The 20,814-nt window shown below is 41.7% G+C and overlaps 1 protein-coding gene across 6 annotated transcripts in view; it reads right to left on the reverse strand.

The window, feature by feature from the left end:
• Nucleotides 1-298: 298 nt before the first annotated feature.
• The window catches only part of CCDC68 (coiled-coil domain containing 68), a 113,888-nt gene continuing 93,372 nt past the window's right edge, over nt 299-20,814 (reverse strand). For all 6 annotated transcript variants that reach the window (XM_030192969.1, XM_030192972.1, XM_030192966.1 and 3 more), the window contains 3 exons: nt 13,301-13,384; nt 9,399-9,475; nt 299-961 (listed from right to left, as the gene is read on the reverse strand). In XM_030192969.1, the coding sequence (XP_030048829.1) occupies nt 895-961; nt 9,399-9,475; nt 13,301-13,384 (228 nt within the window). In that variant the 3' untranslated portion in view covers nt 299-894. The remainder of the gene's footprint in view (nt 962-9,398; nt 9,476-13,300; nt 13,385-20,814) is intronic.

A 20,814-nucleotide genomic window follows, 5' to 3' on the forward strand; every position in this document is an offset into this window, starting at 1 on the left:
TTCCTTAACATCCTTCTCCTGCTTCCCTCCTCAAACCTGTGTTGTCCCTCTCCACCAAAAACTAATCCTGCCATATCCAGCAGGAATCCCCAAGCCCCACCAGCTGAAGCTGATGTGCCTAATTAACTGCACATGATGCCCAGCAACTATTGAGGAGCCCAGCTTTTTACTTGATCGCCAACTTTACATCCAAAACACAGTTCATAGTCCTTCACTAGTGGGGTCATGGTTCTTCTTTGTTCCTTCAGACAGAACTCACCGCAAATGTAGCAGAAAGTGTCAGAATGATTAATACATCTCTGTAATATTTTCAATTTAATTAACCATCAAATTATGCAATCACTAGCTAGTCATACAATACATAAAAATTGGGCCTAGTGTTGTCATGATATATTTAAACTGAATGGTGTTCATTTACTAGTGATGTCATGTTAACGTACATATGCCGTAATAAATTTCTGAAAAAAAATTATAGAAACATTTTGATATCAATTCTGTGATCAGAATCCAAGAAACACCTGGTCTCACAATGAAAACAAAAATCATTGTTGTCCAGTGAGAGTTTGAATCAAAGGTTCACAGCCAACCATGCCCACTTGCTGTACCAATGTGTTGCATAGGTGCTTTGCAATTAAAAGATATAGGCATTATTTTGTAAAATGTTTGACCTACCCAGTGCACAACAGGAAATGTTACATTTTTCTATACATAAAATTATTAATTCTCAAATTAAAATATAAACTTTTTTCATATGAGCAATATTATTAGTATTGCTGTCAGAAGTTTCAAGGCCATTAGACAAACAGTGGGAAAGGTGTCCTCAGGCAATCATGAACCAGCACAGGCTTTCTCTTCCAGGCCTTTGCTTGATCTATCTAGTTGGCACGGGGTCACTTAGGTCTTTTGTTTACGTAGATTTAGTAGCATAAAGTAAGGTGACATGATCTCAAAGGCAGATTCACTGCAAAACAGAAGAGCACAATGTTATTTACTATGGACATCGTACACTTTACATTTATCTAGCTAGAAATATTGTTATTTGCAATTTATTCTCATTTTGTGTTTTGAATTAAATTGGCATTAGAGTGATGGTTTTGTTTATTAAAATGTAATATATTGCTTTGTTTATGCAGGTCACAGCGATGTACAATATATAAAAATATTTAATAAATCCTAATAATAAAAGACACTCTATACAATTGATAGGCAAGTCTCAAATCCACACATATGAAGACACACATTCAATGCATGTAAATAACTATAATTAGAGAGTAAGTCAACTTTTAGGTATCTATGAGAGATTATTCCATCTAAGTCAGTGATTCCCAAACTTTCTCGGGCCAAGGCACCCTTAGAGGGGCATAATCGAACGGGGTGCCCAAGTTTTCATGAGGGCGTCCTCGCAGGATGGCCCAGCGAAGGGGTGGGGAAACCTGTATTATGGAAACAAGATGGGCATCCATCTTTCGTTTCAATAACTTGGTCGGGGACGCCCAAATCTCAACATTTAGGTCGACCTTAGAGATGGTCGACCTAAATGTTGAGATGGTCGACCTTAGAGATGGTCATCCCCGGTTTTCGGCCATAATGGAAACCAAGGACGCCCATCTCAAAAACGACCAAATCCAAGCCCTTTGGTCATGGGAGGAGCCAGAATTCGTAGTGCACTGGTCCCCCTGACATGCCAGTACACCAACCTGGCACCCTAGGGGGCACTGCAGTGGACTTCACAAATTGCTCCCAGGTGCATAGCTCTCTCCCCTAAATCCACGTGCATCTCCTCCTCTGACTTCCCTCTCCTCCATTCATGTTTAGCATTTCTCCTCTCCCCCTCCCCTCCATTCATGTGCATCTATTTCCTCTGTCTTCCTTCCCCTTCATCCTTGTCCAGCATTTCTCCTCTCTCCCTTCCCCTCCATTGTTGTGCATCTCCTTCCTGTCTTTCCTTCCCTCCAACACTTCTCCTCTCCCCTCCATCCATGTGCATCTCCTTCCTGCCCTCCCCTCCCCTCTATCCCTCCATGTCCTGCAACTCTCCTTTCTCCCCTGCCCTCCCCTCCCATCCACACCCTTTTCTTTCACAACATCCTCCTTTTCATTCCTGCCGCCCTATGTTTAAATCTTTTATTTGACCTCAAGTCACAATGGAGACAATGGCAGTGAAAGCAGCAGGCTTGCCTCCAGCCTTCCCTCTCAGTGTCCCACCCTTGCGGGAACTGGAAATTACATTAGAGGACGGCAGGACACTGAGAGGGAAGGGAAGGCTGGAGGTAAGCCTGTTGCTTTCACTGCCACCGCCACTGCAACTTCAGGTAAAATAAAAGATTTAAACGCAGGGCGGCAGGAACAGAAAGGAGGGCTGTCGGGAAGCTGAGGGCAGGCAGGTGAGGACCAAGAGCTGCTGAAGCTGGGGCTGGAACTGTGAGCCACCCGGCGGTAGTAAGCATGGCTTGTGGTACTCCTCTGCCATGCTTACTGGGTTGCGCCGATCCTGCAATGGCAGGGAGCGGGATAGAGTGGGGTTATGAGGCCCCTGGAGGCGTGGGGTCCTGTGTGACCGCTCCTGTCATCCCTGTCTAATACTAACCCTGGCAGTCCACCCTACCGCCCCGCCCTCGGTATGCAACTGTTGGCGAGGCACCCCTATGACTTCGCCACAGCACACTGGGGTGCTGCGGCGCAAGTTTGGGAAAAGCTCATCTAAGTTATATCTACACATTTAGGACTAGATTCTTCAAATGGCACCAAAAAATGTAAGTGCTGAGCACTATTATATAAACTTAGAATCCGCGCCCTTTATAGAATAGCGCTAAGCACTTAAACAACGCCTAAGTTTAGACACAGGTAAATTATGCCTGCTGAAAACAGTTGTAAATGCCGGCACCAAAATTAGTTGCCAATCGAGTCTATTCTGTAACAATGCACGTAAATTCTGGGAATGTCCCTTGAAATGCCCCTGTCCACACCCCCTTGAAATTACACACTATAGGAGGTCTGTACCCAGCGTTAGAATATGATATGCAAGTAACTCCCAATTAATGCCAATTAACACCAATAATTGGTTGTTAGCAGCCAATTATTGTTGCTGATTGGCTCAATCAATTAAGTTGCATTTGCAAATCAGCTATGCACACTGATTTGCGTACGCCATATATAGAATCCGGGGGTTAATGTTATCTTGAAAAAAAAACAAAAAGGTCTTTAACAATACTTAAAAATGTCTTCAAATTATTCTCAGGACGAATGGACACAGGGAGTCTATTGCACCGAGAACGCACTAACCCAAAGAAAGCACACTCTTGTGTTGCTACTCACCATACCCTTGATAGTGCAGTGATTACCATCCTACAGTCTCAAAAGGATCTGAAAGCTCTATTAGATGGTTTTGCTTGGTAAGCTAGGTACGGTGGGATCTGTTCACAGAACGCCCTATGAGCCAGTACTAACTCTGTGCACTTTTTCATGGAAATTACTCTTGCCAGGGATGGCAATGGTAACATTTTGAGCTTAAGAACACCTAATGTAATAAACCAATTAAAGGTTGCAAAATCCTTAAGGTGGGACCCAATCAAACAATGCTAATGTTCGCTCAACGCTGATACTGTGATTATGCAGTATAAACATCTCATCATCTCAAGTCCTTAGTGGTAACTCGTTTCATATAGGATTGCGGTCTTATGACTTGTTTAATAAATATACCACACAATCCCCTTTCTTAAAGATCTGTCTTTTAGATGGGTCATCCACCTATAAAAAACAATATAGTACTGTATGAGTATGTCGATATTATTGTTTTTATTTTATTGTACTATTAGAGTATTTGTTTCTATTGATAGGTCATTCACATAAGAAAATACATAGCACTGTATTTGTTTTTCACATATTTTTTTTATTCTCAAGAAGTCTGTATTAGTTGACACATTATTGTTGTTTTATTACTTATGTTTTATATTTCTTTAATATTTATTTTTATGTCTCGTTAATAGTCCTTGCACCTGATGAAGCCTGCTCCAGGCGAAGCATGGCCATGTCAAGCACACTATTCCCCTTGATGCAATAAAGCACCTTGTATACATCTGTCTTGTTCATCGTTTTTGTGATCTGCTTTGTCTTTCTTCCAAATAAAGCCTGCAGATCACTGCCTCCCATTGCTCCTATTATATGGTAGAGCAGAACATGTCTAATGTTTCAAGGCAGATACAAATATTAACATTTGCATAAGACAACTGCAGTCTAGCTACAATTGATACCAGTTCCTGTTAGAAAACAAATATCTCAATGTCCTTACAAAATATAAAACAAAAGAAAGTCTTAATGAAAAGGACATTCACAAAGGAGAGTGGTCCAACAATGTAAAAGCCTAAGAGTGCTGCTCCTTGTACAAACAAATTGTAAGCCTTCTGGGAACAGGGAAATACCTAGTGTACCTGAATGTAACTCACCTTGAGCTACTACTGAAAAAGGTGCGAGCTAAATCCAAATAAATATAATGGAGGCAAGGAGGTTCATTACTGTGATGGTATACATTGCCCCCAGGACTGCATGTATCACGGCATGTCAGGTCTTCCAAACATACATCAAGATCTTGAAAGTCATTAAAATCGATGCACTCAAATCAACCCACAACAAGTGCAGCTGGTGGTAGTTTGTGCAAAAGCAGAAGCTGCAAAGGCACATCTCAGCTTTGGTAAACAAGGGATTTCCTTGGAATTGGAAAGTTCAAAACAGCAAGTAACGAGACCAACCCGGATGTTTGCATCAAGAAAGGTAAGCAGCTGCTGCTGAGGCCCGGACTAAGGCCCTTGAAATACCTTTAGGGCAGGACAAGAACATAACATATTTAAATCGCTTTGGTTGTACTCCCAGAAAAGTGGTATATCAAATCCATGACCCCTCAAATCAATGTCAGTGAGGAGAGCCAAATCGCCTCAAAAATATCTTGTCCAGTGCAGGAGAGGCTATGTTCTAGCTTGTGTATTTGAGCATTCCAGGATGCTGAGGAAATAAAGTCCTCCTCTCCAGTAGACACCATATCTATTTATGTATTTATTTGTTACATTTGTACCCCACATTTTCCCACCTATTTGCAGGCTCAATGTGGCTTACATAGTACCGTACAGGCGTTCGCCAGTCAGTTGTTAACAAATACAGGTTATATTGGGGTTGAATTGAGGTAGGTATGTATCAGGCACCATGAGGATGGGAGGGATGAAGATTGTATATTGTCCAGTATGATCATTGGTTGTGTTGTGTTGAAATCCGCCTAATGCACCCTACACTACGGATATTAAAGGGTAATTTTATAACATTAAAAGGCACCTATTACACACATACATGTTTAGAATAATGACATTTATGCACATGTGTGTGCACATATATGCATAAATGCCAAAATTTGCTCTAAGCGCTATACTACAAATACTCATATAACCTACATAGCACGTAATTGCAAGGGAGCAACACATGCTATAATTTACCTGCATATCTTCGACTCTATGGCTGGCATAAGTGCTCATGCCTAAATGCTAAGTGTGTATACACCTGGAATAGTATTTGGCAAGAAAATTAGGTGCTATAACCCTTGATACTACAGGTCATCTCCAGAGACCCTATTTCTTGTGGGTAATCTGTTGCACCCCTCCAACCTGGATTCAGAAACAAAGCCGCTTCATAGCCTCTCTCTCTCTCATTCCCTCTTCACCCCCTAGAATATAAATCATCTCTTTATCGTGATCAGCATCTATCTCTTCAGTTACTCAATCAATATGCTGTATGAAATTTAGGATATGATATTTCATTTTTTTTTTTTTTTTTTTGATCATTCCAACGTTACATTTATGCAATAACATAAATCACACACATCAAATAATAATATTACTGAAAAACTCACAATTTAAAGGAAAAGAGAAAAAGATTTTAGTCCCCAATTGTTGATCCAAGAACAGGAAAATAACATTAACCTCATGTATATCAAAGTAAATTACTTCTTACTCAAGCAGACAGAACCAGGAATATCTCTAGCAGGTATAATGCTCTACAATCCAAGATTAGTGCAGTATTATTCTTTTGTTACAATAAATGCTTTTAACTTCTCTGGGTCAAAATAAACATAATTTACTGAATTCAAGGAAATATAACATTTACATCGGAACCTTAACGTAAAGGTCCCACCTACACGCAAAACTCTCTTTTAATAACAAAAATTGTTTTCTCTTCCTTTGAGTTTCTCGGGAAAAGTCTGGAAATACTTGAATTTTTGAGCCAAAGAATGGTGAATTAATGTGGCGGAAAAAGAGTTTGAAAATATTGTTACGATCTAATTGCAGAGCAAAAGAAACCCATAACGTAGTTCTTTCTGTTATAGTCTCTAATGAGGATTCTAAGAGTTCTGCTATATTCAGATCATCTTGAGAGTTAACAGGCAATGATTTCCCTTGTGCTCCAGAAATATACATTGCTCGAGTAATCGGAGGGTACATCTCAGGGGGTATACCTAATACTTCATTAAGGTATTTCTTAAGCATGTCGATTGCTGGAACCATTGGGCTTTTAGGAAAATTAAGGAAACGTAAATTGTTAGCCCTCATTTGATTTTCTAAATATTCCACATTGCGTTGTTGGAAATTACTATCTCTCATTAGAACATTTATTGAGGAATTGATTGTTTTCACTTCTTTATCAAAATTCTCCATTTTTATAGTTTGTTCTGCATTTTTCAGTTGCAAATCAGATTGTAAACTCTTTATGTCCACCACAGCACCAGACAAAGTACCTGAAATTTGCTGCAAGCTGGTATTCAATCTTTGGATTGCTTCCCATATAGATTCCATCGTGACGGTAGCTGGTTTCATAACTCCAAGATTCAAGGGCGATTCCCCAGGGCTTCTTTCAGACAAAATTCTTGTCGAAGCTGGTAACTGCACTGGCGTCGACGCGGCCGCGGGGTCTCCACATCCAGTCATTGAGGACCGACTTCCGGATTCAGCGCGCTGTTCACTCGCGCCCGTCACCTCTCGTCCTGGTCTTGGAGGTGCCATCAAAGAGGGAGGGCTTAGAGACACTCCCTCAGCGCTTAGGTCTAATCGTTCACCCCGACCACCTAGAGCGAGCATTCCGGTTCCCGGCGGTTGGAGTCCCGATTCTTCCAACGTCAACTGCCTCAAAAGAGGGGGCTCAACCCTGCCTGTGGAGGTAGGCAGGATATGATATTTCTAAGTGAACTTGGAAAGGGAGGGCATTCCAGAAAGATGGTTCATTCTAGCATAGCATTCCTTGGGGAGGGAATTTGCAAGCAAGGATCATTCAGAGAACAAAGGAGTCTAGGTGGGACATAAGGAATGGAAAAGAGCCACAAGGTAGGAATGTGTACCATGGTAGTGAGTACTGAATTTGAGGGTAAGAATCTTAAATTGTATGCAATTAAGTGATAGAAAGTCAATGGTAAAGGATAAAGAGAGGTGTTATACAATCAAATCACTTAGTTCTTGTAAGGGTCTAGAAAGCCATATTTTGTACTGTTTGAAGCTGGCATAATGAAGATAACCCTGAACAAAGTATTATAGTAGTCTAAGTAGGGATTATGAGAGTATAGAGGAATGTCGGTTGAGAAGAATCATCATGAAAAGGCTGAACAATACTGTGACAGAACAGTGGGTTTTTAAGCCTGTGAAAATTGTTTTGATATTTTCCTGTATATGCATTTCTCTATTTTGGCCAGCAGGTGGTGCATGTTTATGCTTAAAGTTGTTACAGAGACCTGACCTTTCCCTCTTTAGTTAACGCAGATAAAGAGGAAGTGCCTGAAGTTATGTGGCCAGCTATTTTCAAATGTTGTTGTTCTGGTCTCTGATTGGCCTGGAGTTTGAAGTTACCCAGGAGTTACTGGTTTTGCATCCAGTTTCAGCCAGGGAAAAGAGAGAGAGAGAGAGAGAGAGAGAGAGAGAGAGAGAGAGAGATCTTTTTGCTGAAGCCCTGTGAAAAGTTATATTTGATGGCTTGTGAGCAGCTATATGTCCTGATCTCCCCAGGTGGAAAACAGTGAAGCAGATCAGTAGTAAACGTAAACAGACTTAATAAAATTGTATATAGAGTATACTGCCTGACACAGGCCATGTTTCGCCCAGCAGGGATGCATCAGGGGCTATAAAAAATTAAATAAAACATACAAACAAATTAAACAACAAATATATATATATAGAAGGAATATGTTAAAACCAATATCAGCTGAAAATACAATAACACAATGACAAAAAAAAACGTACAAAGCCCTTATAAGTATGCAAAAATTTATAAAATATAAATATGAAATACACTAACTACTATAAAATCAAAACAGAACAGATAAAATACATACATATACCGCTCAATAAGTTACCGATAGGCTTAAAAATAGGGGACAAATTTTGGTACTATGTTCCTAAATTTAGGAGTTCAGCTTTTTAGGAATATAGGGCTACATTCTATATATCATGCTTAAAAAATTGGCGCAAAAAAATACACCTAGGTGTCCATTTTCTGCGATTATATTTAGTCGTGGCCATTTATGCCAATGAAAATCTGGTGTAAATACCGACACCTACATTATGCACAGAACAGGCATCTTATATAATAAAACTCACCCTCAACGTTCTGAAGACACTGACGTCACTTCCGTCATCAAAACGGGTTCGAAGGGTTCGTGGTGGTGAAGCCACCAAAATCGCCGTCTCGGGGCCCTGCCCTCACATCAAACGTGATGACGTCGGGGGCGGAGCAATGGCATACGGTGTGTTCAGGAAGTGCGAAGCAATGGTGTCAGAACGACGAAGGGGTAGGTAGGTAGGTAGGTAGGGAGGGAGGGAGAAGGGGGGGGGGTGTTGGGGAGGAAAATCTTGCTAGCGCCCGTTTCATTTGCTCCAGAAACGGGCCTCTTTTACTAGTATTCTATAACACTGCCTGTAAATTAAAGGAATGCTCATGACCCGCCCGGGCCCTTCCCATGGCCATGCCTGCTTTTCAGATCCACGTCTAATAATTTATGTGCATCAGTTTATAGAATATGCTTAGACAGTTATGCGCATAAATTCTAATTAATGCCAATAAGTGTCAATAATTGGTTAAGTATGATTGTGTTGATTGGCTTGTTAAGCTAATTAAGTTGCATGCAAAAATCTATAATAACTGGATTTGTGCACGCAATTTAAGTCGCCCTATATAGAATCCGGGGGATAAGGCCTATCGTATTCATTATCTTTTCAGAATGGCTGGGTATAAATACCTTCTTCAAATTTTGGAATAAAAGTGATGCTGAAAAAGAAATAGTTAATGAGGCACAACTGAAATATATGGTTGGAAGACTAACTAAAATTTGAAGTATAGTACAAACAGCTTAGTATAGTGATAGTTGCAAAGGAACTTACTTTACAGAAACTGCTTTTGAATTTTTTAACTTGGAATGAATGGACCAATATTCTACATTGTCTTTAAGTTCTCTATTCTGTAAAAAAAGAAAAAAAGTATACAATGTTATTTTAGCATGTCTATACTTGCCAAACCTACAGTGGGGGAAATAAGTATTTGATCCCTTGATGATTTTGTAAGTTTGCCCACTGACAAAGACATGAGCAGCCCATAATTGAAGGGTAGGTTATTGGTAACAGTGAGAGATAGCACATCACAAATTAAATCCGGAAAATCACATTGTGGAAAGTATATGAATTTATTTGCATTCTGCAGAGGGAAATAAGTATTTGATCCCCCACCAACCAGTAAGAGATCTGGCCCCTACAGACCAGGTAGATGCTCCAAATCAACTCGTTACCTGCATGACAGACAGCTGTCGACAATGGTCACCTGTATGAAAGACACCTGTCCACAGACTCAGTGAATCAGTCAGACTCTAACCTCTACAAAATGGCCAAGAGCAAGGAGCTGTCTAAGGATGTCAGGGACAAGATCATACACCTGCACAAGGCTGGAATGGGCTACAAAACCATCAGTAAGACGCTGGGCGAGAAGGAGACAACTGTTGGTGCCATAGTAAGAAAATGGAAGAAGTACAAAATGACTGTCAATCGACAAAGATCTGGGGCTCCACGCAAAATCTCACCTCGTGGGGTATCCTTGATCATGAGGAAGGTTAGAAATCAGCCTACAACTACAAGGGGGGAACTTGTCAATGATCTCAAGGCAGCTGGGACCACTGTCACCACGAAAACCATTGGTAACACATTACGACATAACGGATTGCAATCCTGCAGTGCCCGCAAGGTCCCCCTGCTCCGGAAGGCACATGTGACGGCCCGTCTGAAGTTTGCCAGTGAACACCTGGATGATGCCGAGAGTGATTGGGAGAAGGTGCTGTGGTCAGATGAGACAAAAATTGAGCTCTTTGGCATGAACTCAACTCGCCGTGTTTGGAGGAAGAGAAATGCTGCCTATGACCCAAAGAACACCGTCCCCACTGTCAAGCATGGAGGTGGAAATGTTATGTTTTGGGGGTGTTTCTCTGCTAAGGGCACAGGACTACTTCACCGCATCAATGGGAGAATGGATGGGGCCATGTACCGTACAATTCTGAGTGACAACCTCCTTCCCTCCGCCAGGGCCTTAAAAATGGGTCGTGGCTGGGTCTTCCAGCACGACAATGACCCAAAACATACAGCCAAGGCAACAAAGGAGTGGCTCAGGAAGAAGCACATTAGGGTCATGGAGTGGCCTAGCCAGTCACCAGACCTTAATCCCATTGAAAACTTATGGAGGGAGCTGAAGATGCGAGTTGCCAAGCGACAGCCCAGAACTCTTAATGATTTAGAGATGATCTGCAAAGAGGAGTGGACCAAAATTCCTCCTGACATGTGTGCAAACCTCATCATCAACTACAGAAGACGTCTGACCGCTGTGCTTGCCAACAAGGGTTTTGCCACCAAGTATTAGGTCTTGTTTGCCAGAGGGATTAAATACTTATTTCCCTCTGCAGAATGCAAATAAATTCATATACTTTCCACAATGTGATTTTCCGGATTTAATTTGTGATGTGCTATCTCTCACTGTTACCAATAACCTACCCTTCAATTATGGGCTGCTCATGTCTTTGTCAGTGGGCAAACTTACAAAATCAGCAAGGGATCAAATACTTATTTCCCCCACTGTAAGGCACTACATTACATAAAATGAACCTGATTAAACCGAACAGTGGAAGGTGCCACCGACTCCAAACACTGGGCCACCAGAGGGCCTCTTCCACTGATGGGGCTTGGGGATCTTGTCAGACATTGCAAGGGATGATACACAATTTGGGGGAGAGGGCTGAGACCAAAATGGGAGGAGTACAGGCCTCCCAGCCCCCCACCCCCTTGGCTAAGCCACTGTGCATATTTTAAAAAATACAAGATTATATCATTGCTCTACCCAAGCTATCTACAAAGAATGCTTACATGCAGATTGCATAAAAGCAGGCACAACCTTTTGTGAATCTACATTTTACACAACACAAACTGCGTAGGAGTATACAAGAGTCATTTTCCATATGCTTTAAATGGGGAGAAAGCTATATACAATTACATAATAACATAGTAGATGATGGCAGATAAAGACCTGTACGGTCCATCCAGTCTGCCTATGAGATAAACTCATAGCATGTTATGATGCATACTACATATTGTAATAACTGTAATCCCGGTAGCAAACCTTCAGGGGTGGTAGGCTCCCTTCAGCAGTCCACAAACAAAGTCCTTCCAGACAACACAGCTTTTAGTTCCAAACAGTTTATTTCCCCTCCTCCACAAAATCTCAGTTCAAGGGGGTTAAAGTCCCATTCAGTTTCCAAAATAAAGCAACAAGAAAAAAACTTCCCTTTAAATCCAAGTTCTCCCCCAGTTCAACAGCCTGGGTTTCAGTTTTAAAAGTCTTTCCGCTTGGGTGGTTGCAGAATGGCAGTACACCGCCCACAACACAGCTAATTGACTCCTGTGACTACCCACTGCCTTCAGTCCCTGCAACTCTGCCCCAAAGTACAATTACAGTCCATGTCAACTGGCTCCTCCAAACCTGGTGTGTTGGTCTCTCCAGCCTCTCCTTCCTCCAAGCACTCCATTAACTCTGCTTCTCTGCTAGGCTGTTGGTTGGAGACCTCCTCCCCCTCCCAGGTGGAAGGAATCTTGTACTGATTTCTAACTCAAGGGTATTGAGCTTTGTCATCCCTGCTCCCCCTTCTGGCCCTCGCCTGCCATAGCAGCTGCTCTTTCCAGTCCTTTTCCCCCTACCTTCCACGTGGGGGCCATACCGGGTTTTGGGACCTACCACCCTGATCCCTTCTTTCAGGGCCTTGTGGGGAATGTAGTCTGGCCCCATACCTCCTCCTGAGCTGCTTAGACCATCCAACCTCCGTACAATATGCATACCTTATCTTGATTTGTCTTTGCCAGACCATGGAAGTCTGCCCAGTCCTGGCCTAGTTCTCCAACTACTGAAGCTGTCATTGAAGCTCCATTCCAGACCATCCAGAGCTGTCCAGTCATGATCAAGGCACGGACCCTAGACGTCTGCCCAGCACTGGCTTTGTTTCCCAATTACTGGAGTTGCCATCTAAGCACTGCTAAGTTCATTTGATTCCATTCCATTTTCTTTCAATACAGGATTCCTGTCCCATATATTTTTTGAATTCTGTTACCATTTTCATCTCTATCACTTCCCATGGGAGGGCATTCCAGGTATCTATCACCCTCTTCTTGAAAAAGTACTTCCTGACATTATTCCTGGTTCCTCCCTCCCCCTCCCACACACTAAATGCTACATTGTTGGAGGCATTCATGCATTGATCTTAACAAAAATGTTTTCCTTTTCCATTAAATATTTGCATTAATATTTAAATGAGCTGATTAAAATGTGAAGAATTTTAATCAGCTCATTTACCAAGAATTGGTAATCAGGTCATTTAAATGTTATACAGATCATATTAAAGCAAACATCTGCATTCATGATGCTGTTTGATACAATCTTCAACTGTACCTCTTCAGTTGTAATTTGATTTGGGATTTAGGAAACACACAGTAATGCACATTCTTTGCATGTATAAATGTAGTTTCTTTAATGCAGAATTCAGTAACGAGTGTAAGGTCTTAGAGAACAGAACACTGAACACATTGCAGTAGTGTGTGTTACTAGGTGCTTTTGTCACAGTTTAGAAAATAGGCCCTTAAGTGGCTCATCCTAAATCACAGAAAGTGTCAGTGATAGAAGGTGAACTTGAACTAAGCTGTAACATTATCCACACTTGCCATTTCATAATAAAATTAAATGAAAAAAATAATCATTCCCTTACCTGAGTTTCAAGTGCCACAATTCTACTTTTCAGATCATCAATAGTTTGATCCTGTCTTTGTAGCTCATTGTTCAGTGTTTCAGTCTAAAATGAGATAAATTAGCAATAGCTTTCAACATGTACTATGGTTCCAAAGATAAATTATTATGCTACTTCTTTTTTCAGCAGTAATTCCTTTTGGAGTTAGCAGTTTACCACCAAGCTTTGTGGTTATCAATAGAAATCAAACAAAATAAAACATGGAAAAGAAAATAAGATGATACCTTTTTTATTGGACATAACTTAATACATTTCTTGATTAGCTTTCGAAGGTTGCCCTTCTTCGTCAGATGGGAAAGGCAACCTTCCAAAGCTAATCAAGAAATGTATTAAGTTATGTCCAATAAAAAAGGTATCATCTTATTTTCTTTTCCATGTTTTATTTTGTTTGATTTCTATTGATAACCTTTAGGAGTGGACTAACACGGCTACCACACCTCTCCACCAAGCTTTGAAAACTGAGTCTTGCTTTTTTGATCCTCAAGCCACAAGGGATTGATGGTCACCTGCTAGGAGCCTATTCTATAAAGAAACGTGGAGGGGCATAATCGAACACAAACGCCCATGTGTAAGAACGTCCATCTCCGAGAACAGGTCCGTGAAGGGGTGGGCCGAATCGTATTTTCGAAAAAGATGGACATTTATCTTTAGTTTCAAAAATATGGTTTGTGCCAGGCAAATGCATTGGATGTGGGCGTTTTTGAGATGTGGGCATTTGTTTGAGCTGGGCGTTTTCATTTTTCAGCGATAATCGAAACCGAAGCATCCCAGCTCAAAAATGACCAAATCCAAGGCTTTGGGTCGTGGGAGGGGCCAGGATTCGTAGTGCACTGGTCCCCCTCACATGCCAGGACACCAACCGGGCACCCTAGGGGGCACTTTTAAAAAATAGGAAAAAACATTAAATTACGTCCCAGGTGCATAGCTCCTTTACCTTGGGTGCTGAGACCCGCAATTCCCCCCCAAAGCCCACTCCCCACAACTCAACACCATTACCTTAGCACTTAATGGTGAAGGGGGGCACCTACATGTGGGTACAGTGGGATTGGGGGGGTTAGAGGGCTCCCATTTACCACCACAAGTGGTACAGGTAGGGGGGGATGGGCTTGGGTCCGCCTGCCTGAAGTGCACTGCATTACCCACTAAAACCGCTCCAGGGACAGGACTTGTTGCTGCTGTATAACCTTGGCACAGCAGTTCACACCGTAGGACTAATCTCGCTGAAAACGTCCTTTATTTCAATAAGCTCGTTTACTCACAGTTAACTGCAGATCAGAGGTTGTGCCCCACTGGCAACGAGTCTCCCTGGTACTGAGATTAGCAGTAGCTCAGAGCTGGCAGAATGGTGTACAATGCCCTCTTTCAGCAACATTCAAGGTAAGAACTAAGTGCTGTAACGTGGCTAACACACGAAAGGGATCTAAAACGGACTTACAAAAATGGCCACTACCTCGTGGACTACCAGAAACAAAACAGGGCACACTCTGACCCAGTAGGCAGGGGGAAAAGCACCATGGGAGAAGAGCCTACCAACTACCAACATCGTGAGACTGTAACACAAGCTAGTGAAATCACAGAGCCCAATACCCTACACCCACCACAATGCAATGCTGATGTGACCCTGCAGTGCACCCGAGAGCCACATCTGACCCAGGGAAAGGCTGTGAGAGGATCGAACACATTCTGCTGTCATGGAGGTGGGTAAGAAATTTGAGGGTGGCATAGAGGCTGGGAAATAAGGTTTTTGCAAGTGGGTTTTTTTTGGTGGGAGGGGGTTAGTGACCACTGGGGGGGAGTCAGGGGAGGTGATTCCCGATTCCCTCTGGTGGTCATCTGGTCATTTAGGGCACTTTTTTGGGACCTGTTCGTGAGAAAAAAGGGTCCAAAAAAAGTGTCCTAAATTCTCGCTAAAAACGCCTTTCTTTTTTCCATTATCGGCCGAGCGCGCCCATCTCTGCTCGACCGATAACCACGCCCCTGTACCACCTTCACCACGCCTCCAATACGCCCTCATCAACTTTATTCGTTCCCACTATGGAGTGCAGTTGAAGATGACCAAAATCAGCTTTCGATTATACCGATTTGGCCGCCCACAGGAAACGGACGCCATCTCCCGAACATGGGCGTTTTTCTCCTTTCGAAAATAAGCAGGATAGGCACCTCCTTTCCTTTATAGAATATTAGTGTAACTGTGAAAATATGCAGCTATACGTTTGATGTGAACAGTTATGCGAACTGTAGAGCTGGTGTCAGTGTATGTGTGTTTCTGTTCTTGTAGTACTGTATGTGCATTACTTACTGTAAGTTACACACATAAGTGTGAGTCTCACCCATGATTCATCTGGACTATGCTCGTGTGTATGCCTACTTGTAAAATACACGCTATATAAGATACGCCCATATTTACTGAACAGTTTTTTTTGGCAGAATTTTGGTATATATTTGCATATATACATGAATATATGCCAATATTGTAATGAAATATATCCAAAATCATAGAGTAACAGTAAGCACATACTTCATGGACGTGTCCAGAAGGTGCTCCAAATTTCACTGAGTAAGGCTCAGTATAGGCTGGACTGTGTATTGATTAATATGCAGGAGTACTATTTGCCCTGCATTTAGTTAAAAGTATAGGACTGAATTCTGTACATGGCGCCAAAAAATTGAAGCTGATAAAAGATAGCACTAAGCGCTATTCTGTAAGTTGGGTGCTGTTTCTAGAATACTGTTTGGCGTGAGGATTTACACCAAGTAAAACTTGGTGTAAATTCTCATGCCTAAGTTAGGCACAGATCTCCATTATTCTATAAAACTGCATGCAAATTCCAGGAATGCCCCCAATTTGCCCATGGCCATGCCCCCCTTTTTGGATACACGCACAAAATTTAAACACAAATCCTGGTGCCTAAAGATGGGTGTGCAAATTTAAATTTATGCCAATTAGTGTTGATAATTGATTATTAATACCTAATTATCATTACTATTTGGCTTGTTTGTCAATTAAATTGTGTGTGCAAATTGGGCACATGTCCATATACAGTGAAACCTTGGTTTTCGTTGACTTCGGTTATCGTCGGTTTCGGTTTTCGTAGATTTTTTCAGTGAAATATTTGTCTTGGATTTTGTTGGTTGCCTCGGTTTTCGCTGCTAATTTTGTGAAAACAAAGGGCAACCCACGCGTTCTTCTGCGCATTGGATTTACATTGATTCATATGGAAATAATTGCCTCGGTTTTCGTCTGTTTCGGTTTTTGTTGATTGTTTTCGGACGGATTATCAACGAAAACCGAGGTATCACTGTAGAGAATTAGGGCGATAATGCATGTGGGGAATGTTCTAGTTTTGAATTTTAAAGACTATTATTCTGCTTAATTCCAAAGAAGGGCAAACCAAAGGAGCTCCTCTGTGCCTTCCTTCATGCAGATTAAGGCGCCGGTGAATAAAAGTCCCCGAAAAAACCCCTTTGATTTTAGATCTCTGGTAAAAGTTAGCGAGTTTGAAATAGGAAACGATGCTCAAAGGAAATCTCATGCAAATGAGCTGCTCACAATTACAGGAAGCAGCTCAGTAGGGAAAGTGGCAGCGCATGCGTAGGACAGTCACTCGCTAAGCGTTGATGCTATGCACATGTGTGCCATGGATGCACCTCCACGGCACTCCACTGCTACACATGGCTTTCATACATGCATATAAGCAATAAACTACAAGGGCCATGAAAGTTTCTTTCTCTGAGGTTCCACACCAACTTTCACACCCCCAGGGGGGGGGGGTTATTTTTTTATGTGCATGTATGAAAGCTGTGTGTAGCTTTTTTTTCAAAACTATGGGTGCCATGGGCACGCCTCATCAATGTGGTTTTTTTGTTCCAAGACAACTTCTTCACAGTGCTGTTATGTGCGGGGCACACACACGTGCAAATACTATTTAAATATGACAGCAGATTGCTCTGCTGAGAAGCCACCGTCATGGTACAACAGCTCCTGACCTCCTGTAAAAATTTCCTCGTTAAAGGTTGGCACTCCTTCCTGTGCATCATTTGGAAATGGCTGTTCATCACTCAGAATGCACATTTAAATACTAATCAGCTCTTTGTAATACATTTGCATATGATTCTTGTTGGCTGCTACCTCGAACAGTAAAAACCACGCAGGACCACTTTTCGCATTACTCACTGAATTACGTGCATATTAAACTGGATTGAACCAGTTAAAATTGGATGTTCCTAGCACAGTAAGTTTTGTACATCAGGGTCTAATTGTCAGACTGAGATCTTAGGTGGTTCTTTTTGGATTATTTAGATAGATTTGACAGGGACAGCAGAATGCCCTTTTTTTAGGGGGGCAATTTCCACCCTTAACCCTACCCCCATCTCTGCCCCCAATCCCACCCCCAACCTCAGCATTTCCCCTTCCCTTCTATCATTCCATGATCCAGCATTATGCCTCCTCTTATAAAATATATGTGCCTATGCACAGAAAAACCCTCACCAAATACAGATCACAAGTTAGAAATAGTAATATAAAAACAAAAATTGAACTGGGAAACCCCAAAAGTCAAATTTGGCATGAACTGCACCACTGGAGAAATAAAACCAGAAATGCATTTCCTCTTCTATTGAACAAAATACAAAGACATCCATGATGCACATTTCCCAAAGCTAAATTTAAATAAAAACACTTCTATCTACAACAAATGTCTGGGCATTTTATTTTTCCAATTATGTTGGTCCCGGTTTCTCTCATCTGCTTTCCTGTCTTTCTGCTAACTCCTTCAGGTGGATGTTATCTATTTGCCCTTTCTCGTCTATCCTCCTTTCTTCTTCCATTCTCTTGTATCTGTTCTTTTGTAATTCACTGTAAACTGATAAATGATTCAGTGAAATATAAGTTTTAAACACTGAGGATAAGTCTAGAATTTTAGAAGATTATTGTAAATTTAAAACTTACATTTGAAACCCATATAAATAACTGGACTAAAAAATTATTTTTTAAGACAGCTACGGGCAATTCGCTCATCATTGAGTTTACAAAGTTTTAGAAGTATTGATTTTTCTCTCTATATTGTGGGGTACAGTTCAGCGAAAAAAATTACAATTACTGCAAAATACCTCAGTGAGGTTGATTTTTAGGATAAATAAGTTTGAGAAGGTATCTCCTTTGTTGAAGAGGCTGCACTGACTTCCAGTGAAATCAAGGATAGTGTCACGACCTCAGGGGCCTCTGCAAACTGTCATGGCCTCAGGGAAAACATGATCTCTTGGGCACTGCCGATGAACAGCAGCAGCAGGCAAACCCTCCAACCAGGACTGGACTAAACAGGCAGGACTGGAACAGACTAGAAGTGCAATAAGCACACAGGCAGGAACAGGATACACAGGAACTGAGCTTGACTAGGCAGGACTGGAACAGACTAGAAGTGCAAGAAGCACACAGGCATGAACGGGGTACACAGGAACTGAGCTTGACTAGGCAAGACTGGAAAAGACTAGAAGTGCAAGAAGCACACAGGCAGGAACGGGGTACACAGGAACTGAGCTGAGTAAAGCTAGAAGAAAGACACTCAAACGGGCCACAAAGGCTGAACTGAAACCCGTGCACACCAGAGCCCTCTTATACGGGCCGCAAGGCCGAACTGGAACCCAAGCACTACGGAAAAAGGCAAAAGAGAAGGCACTTGCACACAGGCAGAAGCAGACTAGGAAGACTCAAGGCAAGGCAGACTAGGCAGAACACTAAGCAAGGCAGACTAGGCAGAACACTAGGCAGGGCCACACTGCCACTAGGGTAAGGGAAGCCACACAAAGAAGCAACTCGAGAATGGGGCACATGGCCACTGAAAGGGTTGAAGGAAGCCACACAAAGGAGCAAGGCTGTGCCACACAGCCATTGAGATTCAAACAACAGATCAAACAGGCAATAACCACGACAGAAGTGCTAACCCTAGGATATAGACAAACAGTCAACAACCAAGACAGAATTACTAATCCTAATACCCAGGCAAGCATATAAGAACCAAGGCAGAAGTGCTACACAAGCACACAAACTAGGAAACAAGGCAGAAGTGCCACACAAGCACACCAACTAGAAAACAAGGCAGAAGTGCTACACAAGCACACCAACTAGGAAACAAGGCAGAAGTGCTACACAAGCATACCAACAAACCTGGAGATCTTTGGTGATGCAAAGGCCCTGAATGAATGTCCTCATCTTCCTTATGAAGGCCTTCACTGATGATGTAATGACTACAAGAAAGAGGCTTGGAACACACTGAATGCCAGAGTGAGGCTTGAAACACAGAAGTGGTAGCATAGGCAACAGTGCAAGGAAAGAACAGACTGGAGCCACCTCTGAAGCTGACCACTGGAACACAAGGTGAGTCCGAAAGTGGGGTCACAATCACAGTCATGACAGAATTTAAAATAGCATGTTTATTTTTTAAATCTCTAGATGGTCTAAATTCCGAAAGGATAGTACATAGTCTAAATATACCTAAGTCATTTGTTTCTGCTAGCAGTATGCAGTGATTGAAATTAGGCTGTCTGCAAAAAATATTCCTTGAAAATATAGGTTTGAATCTCCTTTTGTGTTTCAAAGAATAAAAATATGAAACTAGCTTCCTCTTCTGATTAGGCAAATTAGCTCCTATGTATGCATATATTCCTATATAGAATGCCTAGCAGTCCACGCCAAAACCCAAATATATTCTGTAACAATGCGTTTAACTTGGCTTACCAAACCAATCAGCATTGTTAACAGCTCTTAACAATCAATAATGAGCACTAACTGGCAATAATTAGAATTTAGCACATAACTTGCTAAGCATATTCTGTAATGCACTGTGCCTAAATTCTAATGCATGCAGGCAAAAAGGGGCGTGGCTCTGGGAAGGAAAATGGGTGTTTCATGGGCATTCCAAAGTTTACGTGCATAGATATAGAATATGGCCCAGTGTACATAAATCTACACGTGGAGATTTACTCCACATTTTCATTAGTGTAAATGGAGGTGTGTAGTTTTAGACGCTAGGATATCAATTAAGAGTATTCTATATACCGCACCTAAATATAGGCCCCTTATAGAACACGCTTAGGCAGAAATGTTTCCTTTGTGGATTTTCTAGGTGCCATATATAGAATTTCTGCCATAACTTTTAGAATACTGTATGCACATATCTCTGGCATTTAGGTGCAATCGTTTACATAGTTCTATGGCTTGCATAAATGCTCATGCCTATCCTGATAGGCATATTAAACCCAGTTACGCTAGTATTCTATAAAGGAAAGTAGATTCTTACTTTACTTTAATAAATAGATGCCACATGGGCACCTTCTGTGTGCTTAAATAAGGGTTACACTGTTATAGAATTGCCTTCTGGGCTTATAAATCTAGGCAAATGAATGGCAGGGCTACTTTTATAAGCTTAAATCTTAAGCTCCAAACGTAAGATAAATTTTCAGTTGAAAACATGAAGGGC

Source organism: Microcaecilia unicolor, chromosome 2 (assembly GCF_901765095.1).
Source record: "Microcaecilia unicolor chromosome 2, aMicUni1.1, whole genome shotgun sequence".
NCBI lineage: Eukaryota > Metazoa > Chordata > Amphibia > Gymnophiona > Siphonopidae > Microcaecilia > Microcaecilia unicolor.